General features: G+C 47.7%; 1 protein-coding gene across 2 annotated transcripts in view; it reads right to left on the reverse strand.

The window, feature by feature from the left end:
* Nucleotides 1-25,981, reverse strand: part of PRDM2 (PR/SET domain 2) — a 46,754-nt gene that overhangs the window by 12,336 nt on the left and 8,437 nt on the right. The window contains exon 2 of one of the 2 annotated variants that reach the window (XM_026449513.2): nucleotides 23,536-25,096. The exons of the other annotated variant lie outside the window; for it this stretch is intronic. Coding sequence (XP_026305298.1) covers nucleotides 25,084-25,096 — 13 coding nt within the window. The 3' untranslated portion in view covers nucleotides 23,536-25,083. Of the gene's footprint in view, nucleotides 1-23,535; nucleotides 25,097-25,981 lie in introns of those variants that run through there. 2 annotated transcript variants of the gene reach the window in all.

Consider the following 25,981-nt stretch of genomic DNA (forward strand, 5'->3'; position numbering starts at 1 on the left):
CTGACTCCTTCACCACTAAAAGAGGATGTCTTTGAGGGCAGGGACTGAGTCTTGCTGACAGTGGAATCCCCTGTGTCGCCAGGCACAGGACCTGGCACAGGAAATGTTGGGTGGGTGGCAGCCATGAGGGATGCCCCTGGTTTGCAGGTGGAGGAAACATGGTCTCAGGACCACACACCCTCCCCCCGGCCCGGCCCCTGCCCATGGACAGCAGAGCCCAGAGTCTCCTGCACAAGGACAGCCCGTGCGCTCCCAGCACTGCCTCCAGTTACAAGGGGATGCCCCGTCAGCCAGCAGGGGGCGAGCACAGTGTCACAGGATGCTTCCTGTGGGTTATGGTGATGGCATCGACGCTGTGCAAGTAAGTGTTCACGAGTCAGTGCCTGGCTTATCCAGGCACTTATGTTAACCTTCACAATCCCGAGAACAGCCTAGAATGTTGTGGAAAGTCTGCGTCATCCACAACCAGTGCCCACTGATCTGTAAACTCTTTTTTTTTTCTTTTGAGATGGAGTCTCACTCTGTCACTCAGGCTAGAATGCAGTGGTGCTTTCTTGGTTCACTGCAATCTCCGCCTCCCAGATTCAAGCGATTCTCCCGCCTCAGCCTCCTGAGTACCTGGGACTACAGGCGCCCGCCACCACGCCCGGATAATTTTTGTATTTTTAGTAGAGACAAGGTTTCACCATGTTGGCCAGGTTGGTCTCAACTCCTGACCGCAGGTGATCCACCCACCTCGGCCTCCCAAAGTGCTGGGATTATAAGCGTGAGCTACCATGCCCGGCCCCTGATCTGTAAACTCTGACAGAAGCTCACTGCATGCAGGCACTAAGATTCATGCCTGGGCCTGCAGCCTGTCCCTAAGGAGCAAAGTCACACAGAACTCAAGCTTTCGGCCGGGCGCAGTGGTTCACGCCTATAATCCCAGCACTTTGGGAGGCCGAGGTAGGCGGATCATGAGGTCAGGAGATTGAGACTATCATGGCTAACATGGTGAAACCCCGTCTCTACTAAAAATACAAAAAATTAGCCGGGCGTGATGGCAGGTGCCTGTAGTCCCAGCTACTCTGGAGGCTGAGGAAGGAGAATGGCATGAACCCGGGAGGCAGAGCTTGCAGTGAGCCAAGAAAGCACCACTGCACTCCAACCCGGGCGACAGAGGGAGACTCCTCCGGGTCTCCCCGGAGGAGAGAAAAAAAAGAAGAAGAACCCAAGCTTTCACGTTCAGTGCATGCTGCTCTTACTGTACACACAATCCAAACGAATATGGCCGATGGCTTCCAAGTCCATGGCCAAACAGAAGCAGCAAAATGAATAGAAGAGGAAGAAAAGAGCCGTTAGATTGAAGCAAATACAGAGTCTGTAGCAGACAGCAGTCACTTCCCTGGAAGTGGGAAAGGAGGGCAAGTTCAAGGGCAGGGAAAAACGATGTGCCAGGCCATGTATGTGCCATGATGTTCCGGGTCCATGCACGCTTAATTTTGTCCTTGGGGAACCTGAGAGGTCAACAGACTTGAGAGAGGTTAACTAATGTTACAGATGGAACATTTGTGCCCCCTGCACCCCATTCATGTGCTGAAGCCCTAACCCCCAATGTGATCGTATTTAGAGGTGGGACCTTCGGGAAGTGACAGGGTTTAATGAGGCATGAGGATGGGACATTCATGACGCAATTAATGCATGTGCCTTGTAAGAAGATGCGTGTGCCCGAGAAAGGTCATGTGAGGACACAGACAGAAGGTGGCAGTCTGTGAACCAGGAAGAGAGCCCCAACCAGAACCAAAGCATGCGGCACCCTAATCTTGAACTTTCAGTCTCCAGAACTGTGAAAAAAATAAATTTCTGTCATTTAAGCCACCTAGTCCACGGTATTTTGTTATGGCAGCCCAAATTTTGTTAAAACAACTTGCCCAGAGTCATGCTTGGTGAGATCAGGGTCTGAACACGGGGTCTGGACCACAGCCTGTCATCTCTGCACATGACTCCTTCCCTAGGGGATGCATCCATGGCTTTGGCGTCCATGGCCAGCCTCACACAGATGACCCACCGGTGCCCATGCCCAGCCCACATCTGGCCTTTGAACTCCATTCATGTGCTGACATGACATCTCTTGGACATCTAGAAGGTCCCTTAAATCAGGTCCTGAATTTAAATTATGACCCTGCCTCACGCCTGCCACCCCACCCCGCTCCTGTTCTTGGTGAACAGCACTGCATTTGTGTCCTGAAAGCCAGAGACCTGGGAGTCAACATGGTCCCTCTGTCACCCTCTCCTGCTACACATCACCTGCCAGTGGCTCCATCTAGTCTGCCTTCCTTCCTCTTCTACCACTATCGGGGACCACCTCTCACCTGGAGTCCTGCAAGGCGCCTTCCTCACTGGACTTCTCCCTTCCACACGGCTCCCCTCCCATCTGTTCCACAGAAGTGTGACCATCTTCCCAAAAGGCAAAGTGGACCACGACACATCCCTGCTGCAACCTATCAAAACCCCATGATTCCCAGGACACAGTCCAAGTTCCTTGATACATCAAGTCCAGCCTGCACTGCCCTGCCAGCCCATCTCTCCCCTTCTGTTCTTGTTACTCCAGCTTACCTGGGTAGAACCCATTTCCCGGTGGCCTCTAGCCCCGGCTCCTCACAAGATTCACCCAGAGAGGCCTGGGCTGCACGCCAGGCCATGACATCAGGATCTCTGGGGCAGGATTGGACAATGGTATTTTTAAGCTCTTTAGTGATTCCAACATGCAGCTGGGTTGACAACCACTGCTCTGGAGATGCTTCTGGGCCGCCCTCTTGAGGCAACATGGCCCTGGTCAGGTTCCCACAGCACCTGCCCCATCACGGGCAGTTTCTCAGGCATCTGTGACTGTCTGATAAATGCAGGTATCCTCAGGGGACCGTAAGGTCTCTGATGGCAGAGCTTGGCTGAGTTTTGCTCATCATTGTATTCCTAGTACCTAATTGTGAGTGAGTGAATAATAGACCCTCAACATGTAAGGAAGGAAGAAATGAGCGACTCAAGACTCCGTGATCTTCCCACTGCACAGCTGTTCTCAGACACCAAGAAATCTGCACCCATTCAGTGCAGGGGAGGGAAAATGGACTTACCATGCTCCCAAAGATGTTCCTCCATAAAATCCTGGCAAAATGAATGAGATACGTAGTCCTAAATCCCAGACATCAAGAAAGGGTTGAAGAAGTTCAGCATCAAGTGTTTTTTTTTTTTTTTTTGGTGGGGGGGAAGGAGTCTCCCTCTGTTGCCAGGCTGGAGTGCGGTGGCACGATCTCCGCTCACTGCAAGCTCTGCCTCCCGGGTTCACGCCATTCTCTTGCCTCAGCCTCCTGAGTAGCTGGGACTACAGGTACCTGCCACCACGCCTGGCTAATTTTTTGTATTTTTAGTAGAGATGGGGTTTCACCATGTTAGCCAGGATGGTCTCGATCTCCTGACCTTGTGATTCGCCTGCCTGGGCCTCCCAAAGTGTTGGGATTACAGGCACAAGCTACCACGTCCGGCCCAGCATCAACTGCTTTTAGAAAGCAGGGCGGTGTAGCATTACCTTGGTAAGATTTTCAAACACAGTGGTTGAACATTTTAAACATAGTGGCAGGGTTGGGAGGAACCTGCTGTGTGCCCCACACAGACTTTGCCCAGAAGTGTCTGGCCCCTGGCAAAGTGCTCCACTGCCTACCCTAGGAGGGAAATTTCTAGACATTTTACTTAGAACAAAAACTAATGGACTTTGAAAGCACAAGGGGATGTCATACACCATCCAATCCGTACAGTTGGGGAAGGATTGGGCAGAGGACAGATCTCAAACACCTGGGCCACTCCCGACTCATAGGAAGGCTCAGAAATGGTGCTTCAGAGCATCGTCTCCTGTGGATCCTAATTTCTTGCTTGTCAGAATCCCGTGCTAGTCTGAAGACAAAGCAAGGGCATTGTCTATACAATAGAACATATACTAGAACATGTCTAGAAATAGAACATCTGTTCTATTCCTGGCCTCAAGGACACATTCATTCTTTCAATCAGTCATTCAGATTTCCGGTGGCCCATTCTTGCATCAGGGACTCGGCACAGGCTGTTCCTGGAACGCTCTTCCCCCAGGTGGTCTTGTGGCTCATCCCCGGGCCCCCTTTCAAGTTTCTGTTCAAATGTCTCCTTCCCAGTGAGCCTCACTTAACCACTCTGAAATCGCAAATCCCCCTGACACTCCCCATCTCAACTCCCTTTTACTTTCTCAGTTGTGCTTATCCCCATCAACAGACCTGCGTTTACTGGTTATTGTTCACTGTCTGTCTAGTAGGCTCCATGAGGGGGTGCACTGGAGGCTGGTTTGTCACAGAGGCACCCCGAGTACCCCGGCCACTGGCTGGCACACAGTAGGCGTTCATCCACTATTTGTCGGGTGAGCGATGTGTCTATTCTGTGCCAGGTGCTTTGCCAGTGCGAGTTTTGGTGAATAAAACAAGTCAAGTTCTCTACATATAGCGTAGTTTTACGTGTCACTTAGCGTAGCCTAGAGACGAAACATACTCATTTCAGAAGGAGTTTGATCCCTGTACGAGGCCAAGACTCAGGCCTCCTGGCTCCCAAATGAGCACGTTTTTATTCAGCCTCCAGTGGTTTTGGATAAGGGAGAAATCCAGACACACTGAAGTATACAAGAGAAACTGAAGAAACAGAGGTGAAGGTGAGAGTGGAGGAGAAGACAGGGAAAGGTGACATGGAAAATGGTAGTGTGTGGGCTACGACCTGGGGTGGGGGGGATCAATCCGTCCGGATAGCTGGGCCTTGTGCGTTCCAGGAAGTGGGGACAGGAAGTGCAAAGGCCCTGAGGTGAGACCCACCAGGAATGCCAGAGGTGACGTGGGCAGAGGGGAGGGTCTCATAGGCCTTCAAGTGAGGTGGCAGCCAGGCTGTCCTTCTGGGCAGAGGAATATCAGGACCCAAAGTGGCTGCTGTGCTGGGCGCAGACCGTGGTTGACAGGGGAGGAATGGGGGACACCAGCAAGGAGGTGGCTGCCACCACCCAGGGAGATGTTGGTGGCCTGGACCTCCGGGCAGCTGAGAAGGCCGAGCTGGGAGAAGCTGTGGATTCCGGGTGCATTTGGGGATGTGGGGATGGAGGAAGAGGTTTGAGTCTAGCAGGACTCCAAGCAGGACCGTTTCCATTCAGCCCACATAGGGAGGACAGCAGGGGAGGGAGGCTTCATGGAGAGAGTTTCATTTTGGAAAGATTAAATTTAAATCTAGACACTCAAGGGAGATGTCAGGTGGGCGGCTGATTGGAGACTCTAATGAGAGTGGAAACCTGGGATTGGTCAGCATCCGGGTGGTATTTAACACGTGTTGCTGGATGAGATCACCAAGGGAGAGCAGAGACGGAGTGAGGGGACGGGGCCTAGGGACAGAGGCAGGATGAGGAGGAGCAGCCAGTAATGTGCGGAGACCAGGAAAGGGTGGTGTCCAGGTGGAGGGTTATTTCAAGGAAGAGGAGGATTAACAGCGTCCACCGCCGCAGATGGGCCAAGGGAGATGGGGCTGGAAACCACCCACGGCACTGAGCATCCTGGGGGCTGCTGGTAACCTTGGTTTGATGGCTCCTGAAGAAGAGCCAAATCCCTGGAAGTGCGTTCGAGACGGTGGGGGAGGAGAGACACTGGAGGCAGGAACCCAGAGGATGCTTCAAGAAGGATGGAGGGAAAGGAATTTGGGAAGGAAGGAGCTGCTGGCTTTCGGAGGACATGGGCGCTCCAGGGCTCCAGGGTCCCCACCTGGCCACGGTGCTCCTCCAAGCTCCCTGCCAGACTTCCATGGGCATCCTGGGTTGGGACTCCTGCCTGCCCTGGTCCCTCCTTGCACCTTTTTCTTGCAGTCTTCAGGAGGGATCTCCTGGGACAACCATGCAGAAAGCTGGTTAGGCCACATCGCTGGCTGCAGAAGTCTTACACGACTCTCTAAATTCTCAGAGTACAATTCATTTGAAGTCAGTGTCTGATGTTCTCTGCACTTTTGCTGCGGGTAGGGGAGAGGCAGAGGGTGGGGAGATGGTGCAAAGGTAAGACAAGCCTGTGATCATGCTGATTCTCCCTGGAGGCCGGGTGAGGGCCCACAGGTGGGAGCTGTGGGAGCCACCGGCCCTCAACCACTTCCAGGAACAGTCGACATCCACTATAGGACCCACCTTCCCCAAGTGGGAAGGCCCACGTGCTCCAGGGAGCCCCCGCCCATTCAAATGAAGCCCCCAGCCTGGGGGAGGGGCTGAGAAGACAGAGAAGAAAAGCAGGGCAGGAACCCAAAGGAGGATGGGGTGGGGATTCCAGAGCCCAGAGCTGGAATCCTAGCTCCATTACTGACTTGCTGCGTGGCCACTGGAAAATGCCTCTACCTCGCTGAGCCATAGGAGTCTGCCTGTAAAATGAGGATGTCAAGCAAGAGGAAAAAAAAAAAAAAAAATACCTAATCGCATCATCTACTGAGCACTTTCTATGCACCAGGAGCTACTTTGGGTAGCTTCTGGGAGCTCCTCAAATTCCCAGCAGTCCTGTAAGGCTGGGCCTGTGATAGTCCCGGTTTACAGAGGAGGGTGCTGAGGCTCAGAGAAATAAAGAAGCTGGACACTCAAGTTCCCTCGGCCAATAGAGAAGCAGCCAAGATTTGAATCCAGGACCATTTGATACCGAAGGCCATGCTCCACTCCCTGACACAGTCCCCGTAGTAGTGAGGATTGAAGAATTCTTTTCAATATCTCAAAGCCGGGTGGGGGTGAGCCTTTGCCCACAGAGCAGCTGCACTGACCACCCACCACTCTGGCAGTCGGTTTCGGGCTGGACCCACCTTCGCTCAGAGGGCACCGGAACAGAGAACCTCAACCTCGGGTGCTCACTGCAGTCCCCGGGGATACGAAACCGATCCTGATGCCTGCTTTCTAGCCCAACAAGTTCTTATTTCGTTGGTTTCAGGTACAGCCCAGGCATTGGGAATGTTAAAAGGTGCCTCTGCAGGCCACTGTCTAGATCCTTGTACTCAAAGTGTGGTCCCCAGACCAGCGGCATCATTTTCCCCTGGGAGCTTGCTGGTAATGCAGACTCTCAGCTCCCACCCACTCCGAGTCAGAATCTGCAGTTGAAGAAGATCCCTGGGAGAGGCATCTGCATGCGGACGCCGCAGGAGCACGGGGCTGGGGAGTCTCGAGTGTGGGCAGCCTGCTAGGCTGCAGTGGGCAGCAGGCGCCCGTTCTGAACCCTGGTGAGGAGCTGCTGCTTGGTGAAGTTCTGTAGACAAAGTCTCCAAATGAGAGGGCCGAAGGGGAGAGAATGAAAGTAGGCCTCGGGAGGCAGTAGTAAAGGTGTGACGCCACTGGCCCAAGGAGTCGCTGGGGTGCCTTCAGGTGAGACAGAGCCCTTGAGTACCACCGGTGGGGATGATGGGGACACCAGAGCTGACTGTGAGGAATCAGTACACGCCTGTCCATGCGCTGTCTTCATGTCATCCTCCCTTTAGCCCCGGGAGATGGGCTGTTATACCCTTTTTCTGGCGGAGGGGACAGCAACACAGAGAGGTTAAGTAACTCGTGTACTTAAGAAGTGTGAATAGGACAAAGGGAGGGAAGATTCGTACCCAGATCTGATTCCAGGGCTGAAGTCAGCCTCAGCAGACACATTTTTTTCCTTCCCATCAGCCCACTGCTGAGACCCCAATGTGGCCTCCACGCTCCCAAAAGATCAATCACGCCCCTGCTTTGTGGAGCTTCTAAGCCAGGTTCTGAGGTCTTCGGAGGCCATGAATTCCCCAAACCTGTTTGGGTTGAACTCTAAACACCCAGCATGTGACAAGCTCGTAACACCTGACCCAGTTGACAGGGAGGCTGGCCCGCCCTGGCCTGAGGTGACCTCGGCCCGGGGAACCTGCCGGCGGGGAAAGCCTGGCTGTGGCTGCCTCTTTTGCTGCCAAGACCCAAGAAGTGCAGGGGACCCCAGAGGCCGCAGGGAGCAGCCCTTCCCTTACAGACGAGGAAACCGAGGAGAGCGAGCAAGGCACTCGCTCGCAGTCACACGCCAGGTTGTTCCTTGGGAGCGGTGAGGGGACAGGACTAGGCTCACTGCTTATTTGGGTACATTGATGATGGGAAGAAGGGTAGTTGAAGCCCCTGAGGACTCGCTGAAGGCACTCAGATCTCTGTAACTGGCTCTACTTGCCTGGCTCCCCCACTGGACTGGCAGCGCCAGGAGAGCATGGTTGGAGTCTATTCACTTCTCACCCGTTGAACCAGCCACGGGGCCTAGTACAGGTAGGTGCTCAGACAGCATTTCCTGAGCAAACGGTGGCAAAGCCAGGCTCCTGGTGCGGTTCAACCCTGAAATGTGCCCGTCCATGCTGCTCAGAACCAAACCCTCCCAGCATGGCTTCCCGTAAGGTTTCTCTCATTGCCAAGCTCCTGCCCAAACCCTGGGCAGGACAAGTTCTCCATTTTTATGACAGTTCTGTGAACCTAACCCTACAGCCCTCAGGCCTCCCCAGCCCACCTTCCCCACTCCATTCAGCGCAGGGGTTCGAGTCTGGAGAATGTCACCTCAGCTGGAAACACCATCACAGCCCGTGACATGACCAGCCCGGGTGAGAGAAGCCCAGCAGGGTGGAGGAGCAGCTCCTCCAGCTTCACAGCTTCCTCCCTCCTCTGCCTTCACACCTCCCATCCACGCTCCCCTGCAGACACCCGGTTCTAGGCTGCCCCAAATCCTGTCCTTTCTTTCCTCTCCAGTGGAGCTGAAACAGATTGCTTTCTTCAAAAGGCAGCTTCTAAGAGTAGGAGGGAAGCCAAAAAGAAAACACGAACACAAAGTGTGTGAAGACTGATGAACATAGAAAAAGCAGATTCCCAACTTGGGAAGCAAGAGATGATGGTCCCTTATGAGATCCAGCAGAAGAGCCCTTTTTAGACGGTAAGATTCTGTAAGGACACTAAGACTTCGTTACTGTCACCACTCCGTCTTTTAAAGATGATCTAGGTCAAAGAAGTCAAAAGGATTACATAAACCCCAAGGATGAAGAAAAGAAGAGCTCACCCTGCGTGTGGTTTGGAGTTGCTGGGGCTGAGAGCCTCAGAAGCCTCATGTGGCATCTGCCCTGGACTGAGAATTTCTAGAACATGATGATGATGCCTCCACTGGACCCGGAGCCGGTCCAGGGATGCTAACAATGAGAGGCAGCTGCTCCCTGCGGTACTCTCTGCTCCTGCCTCGATGCTCAAGAAGCCTGTGGGAGCTGGGGGTTCTTTGCTACCCAAGAGGTCAGAACCAGCTTGTCTCGGGGGGCCTGGGTGTGCCTGGCTGGCAGGGCGTCCCAGATGCAGGGCTGGCACTGTCACGGGAAAGCCACACTCACTTGGTGCCTGAACGGGTGTTGGATAACATGGGGATGACGCTACCCAAAGGGCAAGGGCACCATGAGCTGTGGGGCTGGAGGTCTCATCCTCAGAATGCGCCCAGGGTGCAGGGTTGAATAGTAAAGTCGGCTCTCCTGCCTTCTCCTTTTCTGCTCGTGATCCCCAAAGTCCTCAAACAGGCTGTAAGGTGGCCAGGACAGGACAACTCAATCAACCTTACACCTGAGGAGCCTACGGGGGGGCGGCCTGCAGGTGTCAGATGACTCTGATCCTGGCCGTCTGGCCCCACCTTGGACTGCTCAGACCTTCCCAGGATCCTGCACTCCATTCAGGTTGAGAACTGCTCAGACAGACACCCAGCCCAGCCAGGCACTATCTGGGGAGACCACGGAATGACGGCCAGGTGGCGCATGTGGAATGAAAAGTCTCCCAATGTTTCTTACACGTTACCAGCATTTCCCAAAACCAAGTTCAGTGGAACTGGTTCCCACAGACGCTGTTTGTGTCCTCATGATCATTTGCATAATTGCAGCTAACATTTCCTGCTTACTGTGTGCCAAGAACTGTGCCAAGTGTTTGATACAGAATAATGAATTTAATCTTCCCAAGAACCTTATGAGACGGGCACTACTGCATTTTACGGATGAGGAACTAAGGCACAGAGAAGTTAGGCAACTTGCCCAAGAACACACAGCTGGCAGGCGGCAGAACTGGGGTGGAAGCCCGAGCCATTTATCTCTGGAACACAGGCTTGTGAAACCAAACGGGCGTGTCTCTGCAGAATTTCTGGGCCTTTCATGTGCTGACAGGCAGTGTAAATTCCTAAGAAGAGGAGACATGTTGTCATCTACCCCAAACTTATTTCCCTAAATTATCTGATAGCCACTGACTGCTCACTCTGCCAGTTACTGTGGGTTACAGTGCTCAGCCAAGCAAACACACGCTCTGAACGCACAAGGGGAATTCTGCAAGGGATGGCTTTGTCAAAGTCTATCCCTGCTCAGTTCCAGGAGAGTGGCTTCCCACACACAAGGGCCCTGGCCTGAACCGTCCCCTTGCCCCCTCCATAAGATGTCACTTCAGTCCTCGCTCACGCCGATGCCCGTGCCTGCAGTGCCCTCCCCACCATGGCCTCCTCTCCAGCCCCAGGGGGCGCTACGGGAACAGTAGGCACATGGAGCCTTTTGACCCATCTGGTTTGACCTGGTGCTCCTGGAGAGGCAGAGACCATGAGGTAAGTGTGATAGTCCTAACTCCGCCACCAGCAGCCTGAGCGGGTCACCTGCCCCCTCAGTACAGTTTCCTTTATGAAATGAGCCTAACGCCAACTTTGTACGGCTGGGGAAGCATTCCCAACTCTGCCTGCATGGTGCCTGGAACAGAGCAGGAGCTCAATGGAGCTCAATCCGGAGAGGCTCTTACAAGAGGAGACCCCTCCCATCCTCCCTCAGAGACAGCCAGCCCAGCAGATCAAAGCAGGGAATCAGTAAATCAGCATGGGTACATTCCTCAAGCATTTCTTAATCAGAAATAGAGGGACGTGTGTGTGTTCACCAACCTTTCTGATGGAGAAAAACACACAAACATGCTGCCTGACCACATTTTAAATTCATGACCGACCCCAAAACTCCGGTGGGCTCCCAGCGCATATGCCCCCTGGCAGCCCTTGTCTGTTCCCTGGTACCGTTCCCTTGATTACCCACACGGCTGCTGTTCACCGTCTCCCCTCTTCCTCCACATCTCCCCATCCTCACTCACCTCCAACGATTTCGCTCCCTATGGCACACACTGATGGTGGAACAAGACTCCCAGTTTGTGCCCTGCCTCCCTTCCCAGCTGCCTTCTTCCTTGCAAGGTGGGATGCCCTCTCCTGAGCCCCACTCCTCCCATGGGTGCCAGGCCCCATCCTCTTTCAGGCAATCAAGGCACTCCCCATTTCCACTCCAGAAGTCTCTATTCCCGCATCTATGTTTTATTTCTCTCCCTAGCATTTACCATCTGACAAGCCATTTACTTGCTTTCCTGTCTCTACCAACTATAACATAAATTACATGGAGTAGGACATTGCGTCAGTTTTGTTCACTGCTATATCCCCTGGCACCTAGAACAGTGCCAGGCATGTAACAGCAGGTGTAGGCCCCACATTTATGAATGAATGAATGAATGAATCAATAGCCAAGATCTGCACTCACTTTCTGGACTAAATCACACCCACATTACATCATCTGTAACTTCCAGTTTTTGTTAAAAGTGAGGAGAGAACCTAAAACACTTATAAAGGGAATCTGAGTACAAAATCTTCCTATGCCTTTATGATCTCTGCCCTGGTCCCTGCAAATTTTTAATTTTCTCACCCATACCTAGTTGGACTGCAATTTTTAAGCGAATTACTATGAGCCTTTCTAAGCATTCAACTTGTTTTTCATAAAGAGCTCTATGCTATTCATCGGCTTGTATAATATTTAATTCGATTGTGCAAGTGTGATAATAAATACAAGTGGCATAAACAGGTTTGGGAACTAATGCAACTGACCTTTGGCATGCATTTCACTTGGCTGCTGGGAATGGAAGCACACGGACTGTCTCCATGAGCAGTAGTCAGGATTTCCAGAGGCAATGAAGAGCATGCATTAATATGGTGGGCTGGTCAAACTAAAGTCAGTTGGGCTTCAACTGTATGTTTTATCCACAGTTGGCGTTCCAACAAAAGTTCAGAAGGATTTCTGGTCCCATTCCATTCTTCAAGGCCCTGTGCTTTGCAAAATGTTCTCACTTTTTTTTTTTTTTTTTTTAGATGGAGTTTCGCTCTTGTTGCCCAGGCTGGAGTGCAATGGTGCGATCTCAGCTCACTGCAACCTCCGCCTCCCGGGTTCAAAGACAGGATTATCCTGTCTCAGTCTCCTGAGTAGCTGGGATTACCGATGTCCACCACTACGCCCAGCTAATTTTTGGTGTTTTTAGTAGAGACGGAGTTTCACCATGTTGGCCAGGCTGATCTCGAACTCCTGACCTCAGGTGATCTGCCTGCCTTGGCCTCCCAAAGCGCTAGGATTACAGGCATGAGCCACCGCGCCGGCCTCACAATTCTTAATTCTCTGTTCTTCCTTAGGCAAGGGTGAACATGCTGGACTTAGTGACTAAGTAAGTGGAGGAGACCTCTGTGTTTGCTTGGAGTGTTTGTGACTCATGCCGGTGAAGGAGAAATGTCCAAGGCAAGCGATACCGTGTTGCAGATCCGGTTTTTGGAATAGCTTTGTTAACACAGCCCATTCAAATGCATATGGCACCATGAAACCTGTCAGTGTTTAAACCCTAAGAAGATGATTCATTATTTTGAGCAAAAGTCAGAAAATGTGCAAGGAAAGTCATCCATTGCTATGTATTTTGGGAGGCTCTACTAGGGAAGGATCTCCCCATTCCCATGCCTTAGGACGTCAAGTGTCAGGAGACGGAAATTCAAGCTTGGTACCACAGAAAGGGTGATCCTATCTTCCGGTCCAAAAATAGGGAGAAAAGAACCTAGAAATCTGAAGGAAGTTGAATAGTTCATCCCCATGAAGTTCAGGATGTTCAGTTATCGTCAAACATAGCCTGTGAGGACTCGTGTCGTTGGTGTGTGTACCAGTGTAGACTGGGAGGGGAGACTATAATTCCACCAGTACCTTTGAATTAATAAACTCTGCTGTCCTGGGTTTCTAGCACAGTTTTATGCTGGTCTCTATGGGTTACTGATTGGCTTTCATCATGCATTCTTAACCTTAAGGACTATGCCCAGAGTCAGTAACACTAATTTTAATTAGCTATCACCGGCCATTTCTTTCGGCTTGATTTTAATGGATCATTTACCCATGGACGGGACATTCTCTGTTCAATCACCAGCAGTTAGTTGCCGCAACATTCACATTTTAAACCAAGAGGTCACAAATTAGGGTCACATAAGTAGGTCACTGAAGCGGAGCGGTAGCTTTGGCTCTATTATCCTTGAGGATTTTTCTTTTTCTTCCACAAAGACTGAGTTCCCACCACGTGCTCAGGGCTATGGTGGGTGGAGGTGAACACACACACGCAGGGCGCTGTGTTGGCAAACCCCCAATTCTCTCTTACCTACGACACTCAGAAACGTCCCCAGCTCCTGAGCTGCCCCTGACGCATCTATCACTGGGTTGTTATAAGAATTAAGGAAAAACATAATTGAAAGTGTTCTGAGAGTTGAAACGCGCTGTAAGTATATCAAAGAGATGGTAAACAAGCAAAGGAAAAGAATTTAAAATTAAAATCAGAAGAAATTCAGTGATGAGGGGTACCATGCCATTAAAAATTAAAAAATTTTAAAAAAAGAAAAACTTTAAAAGCCCTCTGAAGTCCGGGTAAGACTCATTTGACAAGCTGATAAAAATGAAGATTTCAAAGTCCCACCCCCAGAGATTATGGTTTAGTAGGTCTGAAACTTTTAATCACCCAGGTGATTTTTTAATGTAGGTGGTCCACTGAGCAAACATCCTGGGGAGATAATCCAAACTAGTGCTCCATCTCACACCCAGAAACACAGGCAGGAAACAGCACTTAAAGCTGTAATTAACAATGCAAACCAAACCACAAAATGCTCTTACCTCGCCATGTGCCATGTGCCACACACAACTCGGAACAACACCTTAATAAAACACCTGCTGTTAGCTGGCACTCACAGGCTGTGTCTGTAATTTTAAAAAATACTTTCAAAGGATATAAACCTATCATTAATTACGGGGTTGAAATAACCTGGCACGGCATATATTTCAACTACAATATCTGACACCAGTTCCTTGAGGCCTATCAAATGGTTGGCTCCTACATGAAGTTTGTAAAGTTAACACAGATTTGTTTTCACTAAAGTCACTTGTAAAATTCAATCACAGGAGCCTAACATAAGCATGAAGACAGTAAGAGTATAAAATTCACACCTGTTAACATATACATTGGCTACTAGAAAAATTCCAAAACGATTCCAGAGAAACATCCTGAATCCATAAGAGAAATCCATTTCATGGGCAGGTCCATCCATCTCTGCTAAAGGTAGTGAACTACAGGTACTTCCATGAGTTTGTAAGGACCAGCTCTCTAAAACTATCAAGATTCAACCACTTGGCACCAAATAGATTATTTATTGTAAACATAAATTAAAGGACAGAGGATGGTAAAGAGAAGGAAACTCTTGTTTCAGAACTAAGGAACTTCACCTGGCAACAAATATTTGCTGAGAAAGGAATTGATTGCACTTTTACCCAAACTTTTGTTTCATTCTCTCCACAAATCATTTCTTTAACTCATGTGTTTTGAGAGCTTAAAAGGAAAAAAAAAGCAGTCCATTATATGTGTGTTATACTTAATACTCTCCTATCTGGGTCACTTGTCCCAGCAACATCACTTACCAGCACAGATCAAAAGCCAAAGTCTATTGTGTTTTGGTTTTTGGCTTTCTTGGAGACAGGGTCTCCCTCTGTTGCCCAGGCAGGAACATAGTGGTGCAATCATAGCTCACTGCAGCCTTGGCTTCCTGGGCTTAAACAATCCTCCCATCTCAGCCTCCTGAGTAGCTAGGACTACAGGTGTGTGCCACTGTACCTGGCTTTTTTATTTTTTGTAGAGATGGGGGTCTCACTGTGTTGCCCAGGCTGGTCTTGAACTCCTGAGTTCAAATGATCCTCCTGCCTCAGCCTCCCAAAGTGCTGGGATCACAGGTGTGAGCCACCACATCTGGTCAAGACCTATTATTAATGAGTGAGCAAACCGTGTCCAAAAATCCATGTTCTGGAATTAAAGCACTTGTAAGGGAGGTCCTTGGGAGATCTCTCAGGGCCTACCATCTCTTTGTTTACATATGATAATTAACAGGAGCACAATCTAGCTTCCCAGCCCACAATTAACAGAAGCGTAACTAAAGGATGCCAGGAAGCACAGACAATATCCATGAGTGACAGATGGAAAAGGAGATCTTGAGGAGTACGCTCTTCTCAAAAGTCGCATCTCAAGCTTCTGGATCCTCTAGTGTGGGGTCAGGATCTCCTATATGCCCGAATCATCTTTTCTACAACAAAGTATTAATTGATGGTTACTTCGAACCCTCAAAGAAGGGTGAAATTGAGTCCAGTGTAGTCTTAAAAAGCAGAAAAGTAGCAGACACGAGACCACAGCAGCAAATACGTGGCATTCCAGAACCACCTCGCCTTTGTGCATACAAGGCAGACACGGGTCACTTAGCCAGCCCTCTTTCCCTGAGTGTGAACCCAGCTTCAGAATCCAGTTCTATGCAGCACCCTGGGCAACTGCTCCCCCTACACAAATGGAAACCTGCTTGTCAACTGTGGCTTGGAAAGACTTCTGTGAAAATAGAAGGGGGAGAAGTTGACCCCAGAGAGTAGGCTCATCCATCCTCTGGGCTGGTCAGTATCTAGATCTGCTTCTTCTCTAACAGAGCTGGAGGGATGAGGCTCCATCCCTGGTAACTACACAAACAAACGAGGCCTGGCCAAAACCTCAGACATGCTGGTTTCCCAAGAACATACACAATGGGTTCATCTCGGGAAGAACTAAGACATCCATTCACCTGCAACACACTTTTAAGCTCCTTCAAATCTGCTGGTGCTTCTTGTCCTGCAGACAACGTGCTAAGTCACATTGTCTGCTGCTTGATGACGATGCCACTGGAAGGCGGCACAGGGTCGTGCCCAGGGGCTCCCTTCTGCCTCCTCACTCCCAGACCCACAGACGAGAGGTAGAACAGACTCGTGATTAAAGACGAGCCAGACTGCCTGGACTTGACTCCTGGCTCACCTCCTGCCATCTGTGACTTCAGGCAAATTGCTTGCCTTCTCCGTGCTTCAGTCTCCCCATTTGTAAAATGGGAGAACATAAAAGTATTCACAGGGCTCTTTTGAAGATTAAATGAAGTAATACATGGAAAGCCCTTAACATCGTGGCCAGCAAGCATTGGTGATCATCCTTACATTATTATTGTTTCAGCAAATCGAGGTTATATGGCTTTCATGGTTTTACAGAGCTAATAAAATGCTTTCTTCTGAACTTACCTTTTAAAAATTGACATTTGGCTTTGAAATTCAAAACCAAAAGAAATAGAAAGTTACAGGGAGGAGGTGACAGAATAAGAATGAATCATCTTTTTTTCTCACTTTGAATTGAAAAATGATTTCCCGTCTTACAGCTCACTTCTCTTTAGTTCTGATGGGTGGGAGAACCTGCTAGAAAAAGGAAGCAGCTCTGGTCCACATAGGAACAACTCTGGCCTGGCAAAGACACGGCTAAGGTCCTCGGTGTCACTGGTGGCCAAACCTGGAGTTACAGGCCACTTGAGCGCTTTCTCTCTGGGCAGAGGCAGGAGATGAGGGAATGTTCTGGCTACTACAACTCACGCTGTCATGAAATCTTATACATGGCATGCCAGGCTCAACTTTTCATCAGATTCAAACTGAGATTAGAGAGGACATCATTCAGTCATAATAGTGATGCTGACAGCAGCTGACGTTGACCGCACTCACTGGGGTGAACAGCATCTATGGTCCTTCCAGGCTGCTCTGAAGTTATCTTTGCGGCAATTCTTTGTGGTCAGATTGATTATCTCCCTTCCACTAAAAGGAAAACGGGCTCAGAGAGGTTGAGTGACTTGCATAGATTAAGCTTACAGAACTATACGCGATAAAGCCAGAATTCAAATATTTTATTCAACAAATATTTATTGAACAGCTACTACACGCCAGGCTCCGTTCTATTAATAGATGCTGGGAATGCAGCAGTGAAGAAAACGAAGTTCCTGCCTGGGTAGAACTCTCATCTAAGACGGGCGGACAGAGAGTAAACAGACATAATGAGTCCATAAACAGAATGTACAGAAGGCTTACGGGTCTTGAACAGTAAAGCACAGCAAGGAAAGGGATGAGGGACCAGGCAGTGTGACAGATCAATGGTCAGGAAAGGCTTCTCGGAGGAGGTGCCAGCTGAGCAGCCTTCCAGGTCCAGAGCCAATGCCTTGTACCTACATTTCGCTGCCCGTCATGAAAACAGTAGAACCTCAACCCCAGCTAGCGCTGGCCTGCACCTCACCATCTCTTTTGTGGAATGCAAGTGGCCTTCAGGAAATTCTGAACTTTGAATTTCCATTTCTATGTCATCACAGCAGACTAGGCTGAACTAAAGCTCTGTCTCAACTTGCATTGCTCCCATGAGGGGCCCTGGTCTGAGACCGAGAAAGGCTCCCACGATCCTAGGAGACTGAATGTCCAGAGGTCCCCACGTACCAAGTTTGTCCGACCTGCAGCCCACAAGCCACATACAGCTCAACACAAATTCATACACTTTCTTAAAACATTATGAGGGTTTGTGATATTTCTTCTTTTTTTTTTTTAGCTCATCAGGTATCACGTTACTGTATTTTATGTGTGACCTAATTCTTCCAACGTGGGCCAGGAAAGGCAAAAGATTGGACATCCCTGCTCTCTACTCTCCGTGAACCCCGTGGCTCAATCGCTCTGCACTTACCTAGACAGAGAAGAACACATCATTCTGGGAGCCTTCAGCAGTGTTTTAAAAATTCTGACAAAGCTCTAGCCTCACCAAAGGATAGAACCACCCACTCATGAAATTAATAGAAACTTATGCTTCTCAGTTTCCACGAAGGACTTTTTTTCTCTTTCAGGGCTTTTGAAATGTGAGTCGTTTTGGCAACAGCCTCTTCCTCAAGTTCTTTAGTGATCACCATCATCCAAGGTCCCCACATGCTGCCCCTTTCCACCCAGGGCCGGCTACTAAGACCTGGTAGTTTCCTTAGCGGTGCCTCCCTAGGTCTGTTTTTGTGACGACTTGAGCACCTGGTGCCGATTAAGCGTCCGCTGTCATCACCAGCGCCACCACAGCCATCAGCCACTGGATCCTCACTGGGAGCACACGCTGCCTTCTGCAATGTGCATGGCACATGGTAGGTGGGGGGCACAGAGCTCCACCGCAGGCCAGGACGCTGGGATGCCGCTGGCAGCGTGCCCTGCCTTTCAGTAACTACCAACACCCAGGTAAGGAACACCCAGATGGGTAGGCATTCAACTCCCATGTTTTTCCCATGATCCTATACACTCTGCGGTAAAACTGCTCTCTGGCCACCAGCATCTCATATGGGGCACACAATAGCTATGGACATGCAAGTCTCTCCAAAACCCAACGGCACAGTGATTAGGTGGTTTCAAATTGTAGTTGAACTTGACTCTGGAACCAGATGGCCGGGTTTGGGGTCCCCACTTGTAGCTGTGGGAAATATTTCAAGTGACGTTGCCTCTCTCAGACTCGGTTGATCTATCTGTAAATGAGAATACCATCTCTGTCAGGTGTGGGAGAGCTCAAAATGTAAAGCACTCAGAAAACTGTCCCCAAGCATTGGAAAGAGAAGCGATACTGCAGGTGCACCCTCAACTCCCTCTATGGTGGTTAGCTACACCCGGAGGGTGCTTAAGAGTCTTAGGAGAAAGTCCTCCACGTCTACAGCCTGATACCTTGATGATTCAGATTGGCTGTTGAAAGATGTTTTCTGAATGGCTGGCTGACTGAATCACAACAGGAGAATGTGCCTGAATTCACAAGTCCAATAATAGCCTGGAAATAGAAGCCATCTGAAAATGTTCTAAACTTTAGCTGGGTTGGCAAGGACTGGATGCGATTATAAAAAGCAAGTGAGAAGAGAATGTTACTGCAAGGAAAATTGAATCCATGAGTTTTAAATAACTTCATTCCAATAAAAAAATATTAAAATATATTTTGGGCCAATAATTAAATGCTATGACAAATGCAACCACTGTACACTGAAATTCTGTTTTTAAGTTAAAAAATTAAAATAGCCACAACTGTCTCCTAAGGCCTAAATGCCCTTTTGTTAACTTACCTGTGTAACAAATTCCAGTTTTTAAAGTGAGTCCTATTTTAAATGTACATTTACATTTAATGCTAAGACTCAGTAGATATGTAAGTAGGATTCCAGATTATATCATAGGCTCCTGTTCAAACATGAATAAGGAAATATTTTTAGCTTAAGTATGTTCTGAATCAGAATACAAACCTGGGCTTTAAAATCCACCTGTAGCTTTCTGTGGTTGCTGAAATGACACTCCAGTTCTCTCCCCTCACTGTAAGTAACTCAGGTGGTACCTAGGCAAGGATGTTCAGAAACATGGCTTGTTCTGTTGGTCTTCCTGTCATGGTTTATTAGCTGGACATGGGAAGGCACATTTAGGCACCAGTCTTCCGTAAAATGTTTATGGTTTCCAGAATGTCCACCTGAATTTCTATTGTAAAAAAGAGTTGAAAAGAAATCCAGCTGGCATAAAGGAGGCAGAAATGCAAGCATGTGCAAATCCTATTACCCGCAATAGGTCGACAAGTTTACTCTAGTATTTCTGGGTACCTTTTAATGATTCACAATTGAACGTGATTTTTGCAACTGCAAGTATCTAATGCAGAGTCATGATGGTTTTGTCAATTCTTAATCTAGAAAACTAAATGAAATCTACATACCCCCTCCAGGTTGTAATCCTGTACTTTAAAAATAACCTATCGGCAGAACTCAAATAATCTATTTGTTTTGCATGTAACACACTATTTGCTGAAGTTGCGAGGCAGCCTAGACCAACTTACTTTTTGGGTTAATGCCCAGCAGCTCAAGGTTCTCCGCTGGTATCTGAGGAGATGCTTGAGTATCCCAGGGCCTTGAGAATCATCTCCAAAATCAAAGGGTATTACTATAATGAGCTTGGCTTCTGTTAAACAGTCACATTGCCGTTGATGAAGCAGATGGCTCTATAAAGCCAGCTTGATTGACCTGAACTAATTGCTCTGTGATGGGGATAGAAGTTTATTCCACAGTGCGAAGGAAACTAAAAGCAAATAGGTCCAGGAGCAACTCCTGACTAAGTCTCGGTGCACCAGGAAGATTTCCTTACCCACAAATGACTGTTCTACTTGCTCACTAATGCTTCAAAAAGCTTTTATGGAGAAGGGACTGCATCCTGTTTTCTACATTTAGAAGAAATAAAATTCCTTAAAAAACAAACAACAAAAAAAACCTACCTATAAAAATGATGGACTGCACAGTGCAGCTTGGAGTTCAAATCCCAACTTGCCACCTTAGAGTTGTGTGCCCTTGGAACAAAATCACTTTCCCCAAATCTGTTTCTCCATGAGTAAATGACACCAACCTCAGGCTGTCATTGCCAAGACTTGTTTTGTAGATGCTCAGCAGAGAACCCTGCGCACAGCAAGCGTTGGAAAGCCATGCTAAGTCCACCCTAAAGCTTCTCAGATCATTCCACCACCACTCAGAGGAAGTGGCACAAGGGCAGAAGGCGGGGAGGGAGGAAGTGACGTGACCCTGTGTAGGTGGCAGCAAGGATCGGGCCTGGGGCCGCAGCACAGAGATCCATGGCACCACCAAGGAGCAGTTTCGCACTTTTTTCCCTACATGCCACCCACTCAAACCTCAAACCGTATTCAATTTCTATTTTGACATTAGACGTTTGGTCTAAAATCTTAATGTCCACATGTCACCATTCTCACCAATCTGGACCTTTATTTTTCTTATCCCATAATACTGTGTATTCAAGGTTCTGCTTGTGAGGCAAATCCTTCAGGAAAGATCAAGCCACCAGAAGGGCAGGGCCCAATGGGGCTTGGGCCTTGGAATCAACATAAGCCAGAAGGAAACTACACATTAGGCCCATGGTTCCTTCACCCTCAAGGCCTACCACCTCCTCTTTCCACCGAGTGGACACGGCTCAGGATTGGCTTCAGAATAACCCTGATGCCCTAACGCCAGCTGCACGCCCCCGCCAGCCTGAGGAAGAATGGGAAAACAGTGCCCACTTTGCCGGATGATTATAAGGATGACATGCGGCACTGCGAGGCCTAAAGCGCACACAATTCTCTAGCAATTGAGAGCTACCCTCATCTTATTTTTCCCATATTAAATGTAGAAATTCTCCTGTGCCCTGAATTTACCTGGGGTCTTTAAAGTACATATTACGCAGGTAGGTCCCAGCCCTAAATGGACTCATTGGAAAGCCCACTTGTAGGGCCTTGGAACTAGTAGTTTTGACAAGCTCCCCAGGTGAAGTGTGGAACCCACAGTGTTGAAGGGCAGGGCTTGTGGCTCCCCATTTTGTTAAGTCTAGCAGAACGGTCCATCCACACCTCCAACGCCCTCGAACATACGCTCAACAGCAGTGCTTTTCCAGCACCTTCACTGAGGCTGCCCGAAGCGGCAGCTGCAGGGGTGGTGCCATCAGGCAGGAAAGAGGCCATCACAGCTGGGCCTGTAAAGGCTGATGGGGAACGACAAACCATTTTCTGTAGCTATCAGCCTGGTCTTTGAAGCACTTTAAATGTGGCCTTTATATCCGAGTCAACCCTTTTCTCATCTGCCTGTACTCTAATCCACTTTCAAGGTAAATTACCCTTTATGATTTTTTTTATGGATTCAAGTCAATATATTCAAAGCGAGGTTCAATATCAAATCAAAATCCACATGAATAAAAAATCAAATGCATTAAGTGAGCGATAATTTTAGTAGAGTCATTTTAACGTAAAGTATTAAAAGCCGGCAGTCATCTAGATTATCGGCACTCAGATATTAAGCTAGAAGCATCTCCTTGACCACTTAGCCTTTGGGGAATTGTGACAGCGAGGAGGTCTGGAATATGAAGTATAAAGTGGGGGAAAAAGCCACTATGAAAATATAAGCCCCACAGAGGTCAGGATTTTTGTCCATTTTGTTCAGTGATGTATCCTAAGCACCTAGAACACAGCCAGGCATACACTAAGTACTCAATAAATTAAGTTGATTTTGTAAAATATCTTGCTAGAAAGTACTTGTAACAACCGAGACGAGACAGCCAGCCTAGCAAAGCATTTACCAGAAACACTGTGAAATGGTTCAATGGTAACAGGGACGGAAGGCTTTAATTAGCTTTTGATTTTTTAAAAAATGTTTTAACTCTATCATAAAAGAGTCAAAGCAACCCCAACAAGGCAGCTTCTCCCTTGGTGAGATGGATGTCACGTGGTTCCTTGGTGCCTCCTCTAGTAAACATCTGAGTCCCTGTCATGTTCCAGGCAGAGCCAGGGACACTGTGGAGACCAAACCATCACCCCACCCTTTCAGTCCAGTGCTTGTGTCTGACAGCATCCAGATCCAGGAAAAAAGATCTCCTCCTAGAAGGCACACTCAGAAACCAGCCAGTCCACTCCCCACTTTTTGCAGACTGGGAACTATGATCCAGAATGTAAAGGAACTTGCCCAAGGCTAAAACACCAAAGATACAGCCATGGAGGGCGCTTGCTGGAGGCCCGTTTACTGAAGGTACAGAAAGGGACAAACGGCCGGCAGATGGGCTCGGATGGAAACCCAGTTCTCCCCCCAAGACCATGCTCTTTCTCACAACGTTCAGCTCCTCACAGGGCACTGCTGCGTGTTCAATCCTCATTTGTTTAAAACTCCTAATATCAAAGACCACTTCCAGATTCCCACCAACCTCTCTCCTCCTCCGTGTTTTTCTAAGGGAGATATATCGTATGCCAGAAACGTGAGCATCCGGCCAAGGGAAGCTGGCTATCCCTTCACCACCTTTCCCTGAGGAGTGACAGACAGATGTGGTTAGCAAACCGCTATGATGATAAACCATAGGGAACCGCTTATAGTCAGCCATTTTTAATCTTAAAAACCCCAGCTATTTCATATAAACTGAGTATGTCACAACTTTTTGGTTGCATTCCTTGGGAATCCATAGAAATAAACATCAATCCACAAATTAAACTGTCAGGAAGCACAGAGACCCCACAGATGAAATTATTTTATATTTTACTCTTACCCAAGTGAGTTCACAAGGCACTTCTTGGCATCGTTGCCTGACTACATGTCCACCCTCTACAAAGAATTCCAACTGGAATGAGCACATGTTCAGTCACTGTCAAATAGAAACAAGTGAACAGACGCCAGGTGGGCTGAGCACACGCCGCACTTTTAAGTTAGAGTGCAGCCTTTGAATAGTCCTACACACACCTTGTTTTACCCCCTAACTGCTCCCAATTATGTACAAAATGCAGTCCTTTCACAGATGTTTAGAAAGTTTTTTATTGGTTACAATAATATAAAATGCAGTTTAAATTCTCCTCTAGTTATTAAGTGTTTGCAGCAATAGCACAAAAAAATCTTTTAAAAATACATCTGACGAGCCCCAATGATTTCAATGCTGGAGGGGAAAAACAGCAAACACCACTCTTGTCTGTCTATAATTAACCTCTCTCTCTCAATGCTACATTGGTTAAAATCAACGGACAACCCCTTTTTGTATGTCAAATTGTAAATTTTAATGTTTTCATTAGAATAGTCTTTTATAGCACTCTCCAAAAAGAAGCAATAAAATAACTAACAGCAAAGTTCAATACAGGAGCACTCTCCGGGTTAACAACGCCAACAAAAAAAGTGAAATGTAAATCACATATAATACAATTGAAGCGTCCAAAACAATTTAAATAATTTTAAATATTTTATTTTTAAACTGCTACAAATGCTTTATACAATATTTCAACATAAAGTCCCCATAACAGAAATGTAACAAAATGGGAATGATAGTGGAAGGATTAAAGTGGCACAAATTCACCAAACAAATATTAAACTACAAATTTTTAAGAGGTAGATTACTTTTGAAGTCGAGAACAAAAAAACAGTATGAATAAAACCTAGCCGCTTTCCACCAACTCAGTCATTAATTTAGGGGGAGGCATAAAATGCAAGGATAAATGGTATTAATATACTTAGGAAGAGGCCAATTTGTTGTTTTTAATCTCTATTAGAGATGCAAGTGTAAAACCTGGTATGCAAATTCATTTATACTTACGTGTAGACATACATCTGTACAGGCCTAGGATGCGCCTGTGCATTGATATATTGCTAAATAGTCTCTGATAATATAATAGTTATAAATTAGTGCCAGATAAGAATCTGAGAGGATAATGTCCATTTGGACATACAAACGCAACACCAGAATAGACATAAAAAAAGAGTCCATATCCAATCTGGTTTCCTCTCCATTACGCTGGCAATCTACATGTGATTTAAAAAAACAAAAACAACAAAAAAACAAGAAATACCAGGGTAAGAGATCAGCTAAATGCCTCTCTCTGTCTATAATTAATTTAAAAGAAAGGCATCAAGAGCTGATATGTGACCAAAACGTTTTAAATGAGTGCATCCAAATTTGTCATCCCTGAAACCTACAACAAACTACTGCTAAAACAGAGAACTTGCTTTGCAAGGTTAAGTTCAAATCATTCCTTTCTCCGCTACGTGCCAAAAACAAGGGCCATGCTCAGATCTGAGGTACCAGTCCCATGACGAGGAGCCAGTTCATCTGGCCCGTCTTACAGTGCCCTTCTCTTTGGATCTCAATCACCCGGGCGCCCAGCATGCGCGTTGGGCCCCACCGAAGCAGCAGATGCCTGACTCTAAGCCTGCCGGCAATCAGCTGAATGTTAGGATTTTTGAGTCAGCTTCAACTGGTCTTGCAAGCTTGGTAGATTTCGTATCCTTTGCCGTAGTGCTTATCCTAAGTTGAGCATGCAATACCTTTTAGTCAATTAAGGTTTGTTTTGTTTTGGGGGCTTTTCTACAGGAAGTTCCTAGAAAATAAGAAAACTGAAGATAAATGACAACATAACATAACCTTACATGAATTGACCATGTTAAAGAAAAAGGTGAATAGACCGTAAGACAAATGTTATTAAGACGACAACACACACATGACTGAAGGTATTTAGGAACGAGCGTCCTACCCAGAAGATACACCCTGCAAGGAACTACATGCGTTTATTTCCAAGGTGTGTAGCAGAGATGGAGGAGAAATTAGCACTTTATTTTTTTTAATCAATTCCTGGTAAATGGAAAAACTTGGTCTAGAATTTCATTTTGCTTCTCTACCTTTAAGTTTTCTTGACTGACTGCGATGGGAACTCAGTTTGAAAAGAAAAAAGTGGCCCTAAAAGAAATATTAAAGAACCCAAAAACACCATGGGGTTTACAAAGGTAAAAGATGGTCAGGAGGTGAATAGAAAATGTACCTCTTTCCTTCCCTTTCTGTTTTATTGGAGCCCATGGAAATGATCCCTTAGCAACAGATTTAAACTCGGCACTACTGAAAGCCATGGTGAGGGGTGGGGGGTGGGTCACTGTAGTAAGAGCTGCAGCAGGAGAACCTGAATGACCGTGGCATGCCTGCTTTCCTGTGTTTTGTCCTAAGAAAAATATTTGGAGCACATGGCTTTTTGACACCTTGTCTGGCACCATGGCTTATGTCCAGGAAATGACCCTCAGTGTTAAGCAGAAAAACTCATGGAAAAATCACATGGCTGATTGCAAGCATATACTTGAAAAACTGTGGAATCCTAAAGTGGCGTTGAAATGTAAAATATCTGAGTATTGAAAACTAGCTCTTAATCACAGCTTGTGGTAAAGATATACGCAGGACAAGGATGTGCTGCCTGTTCTATAAGACGTCCCTGTGTACT

This window comes from Piliocolobus tephrosceles, chromosome 1, assembly GCF_002776525.5.
Source record: "Piliocolobus tephrosceles isolate RC106 chromosome 1, ASM277652v3, whole genome shotgun sequence".
In the NCBI taxonomy this organism is placed as follows: domain Eukaryota; kingdom Metazoa; phylum Chordata; class Mammalia; order Primates; family Cercopithecidae; genus Piliocolobus; species Piliocolobus tephrosceles.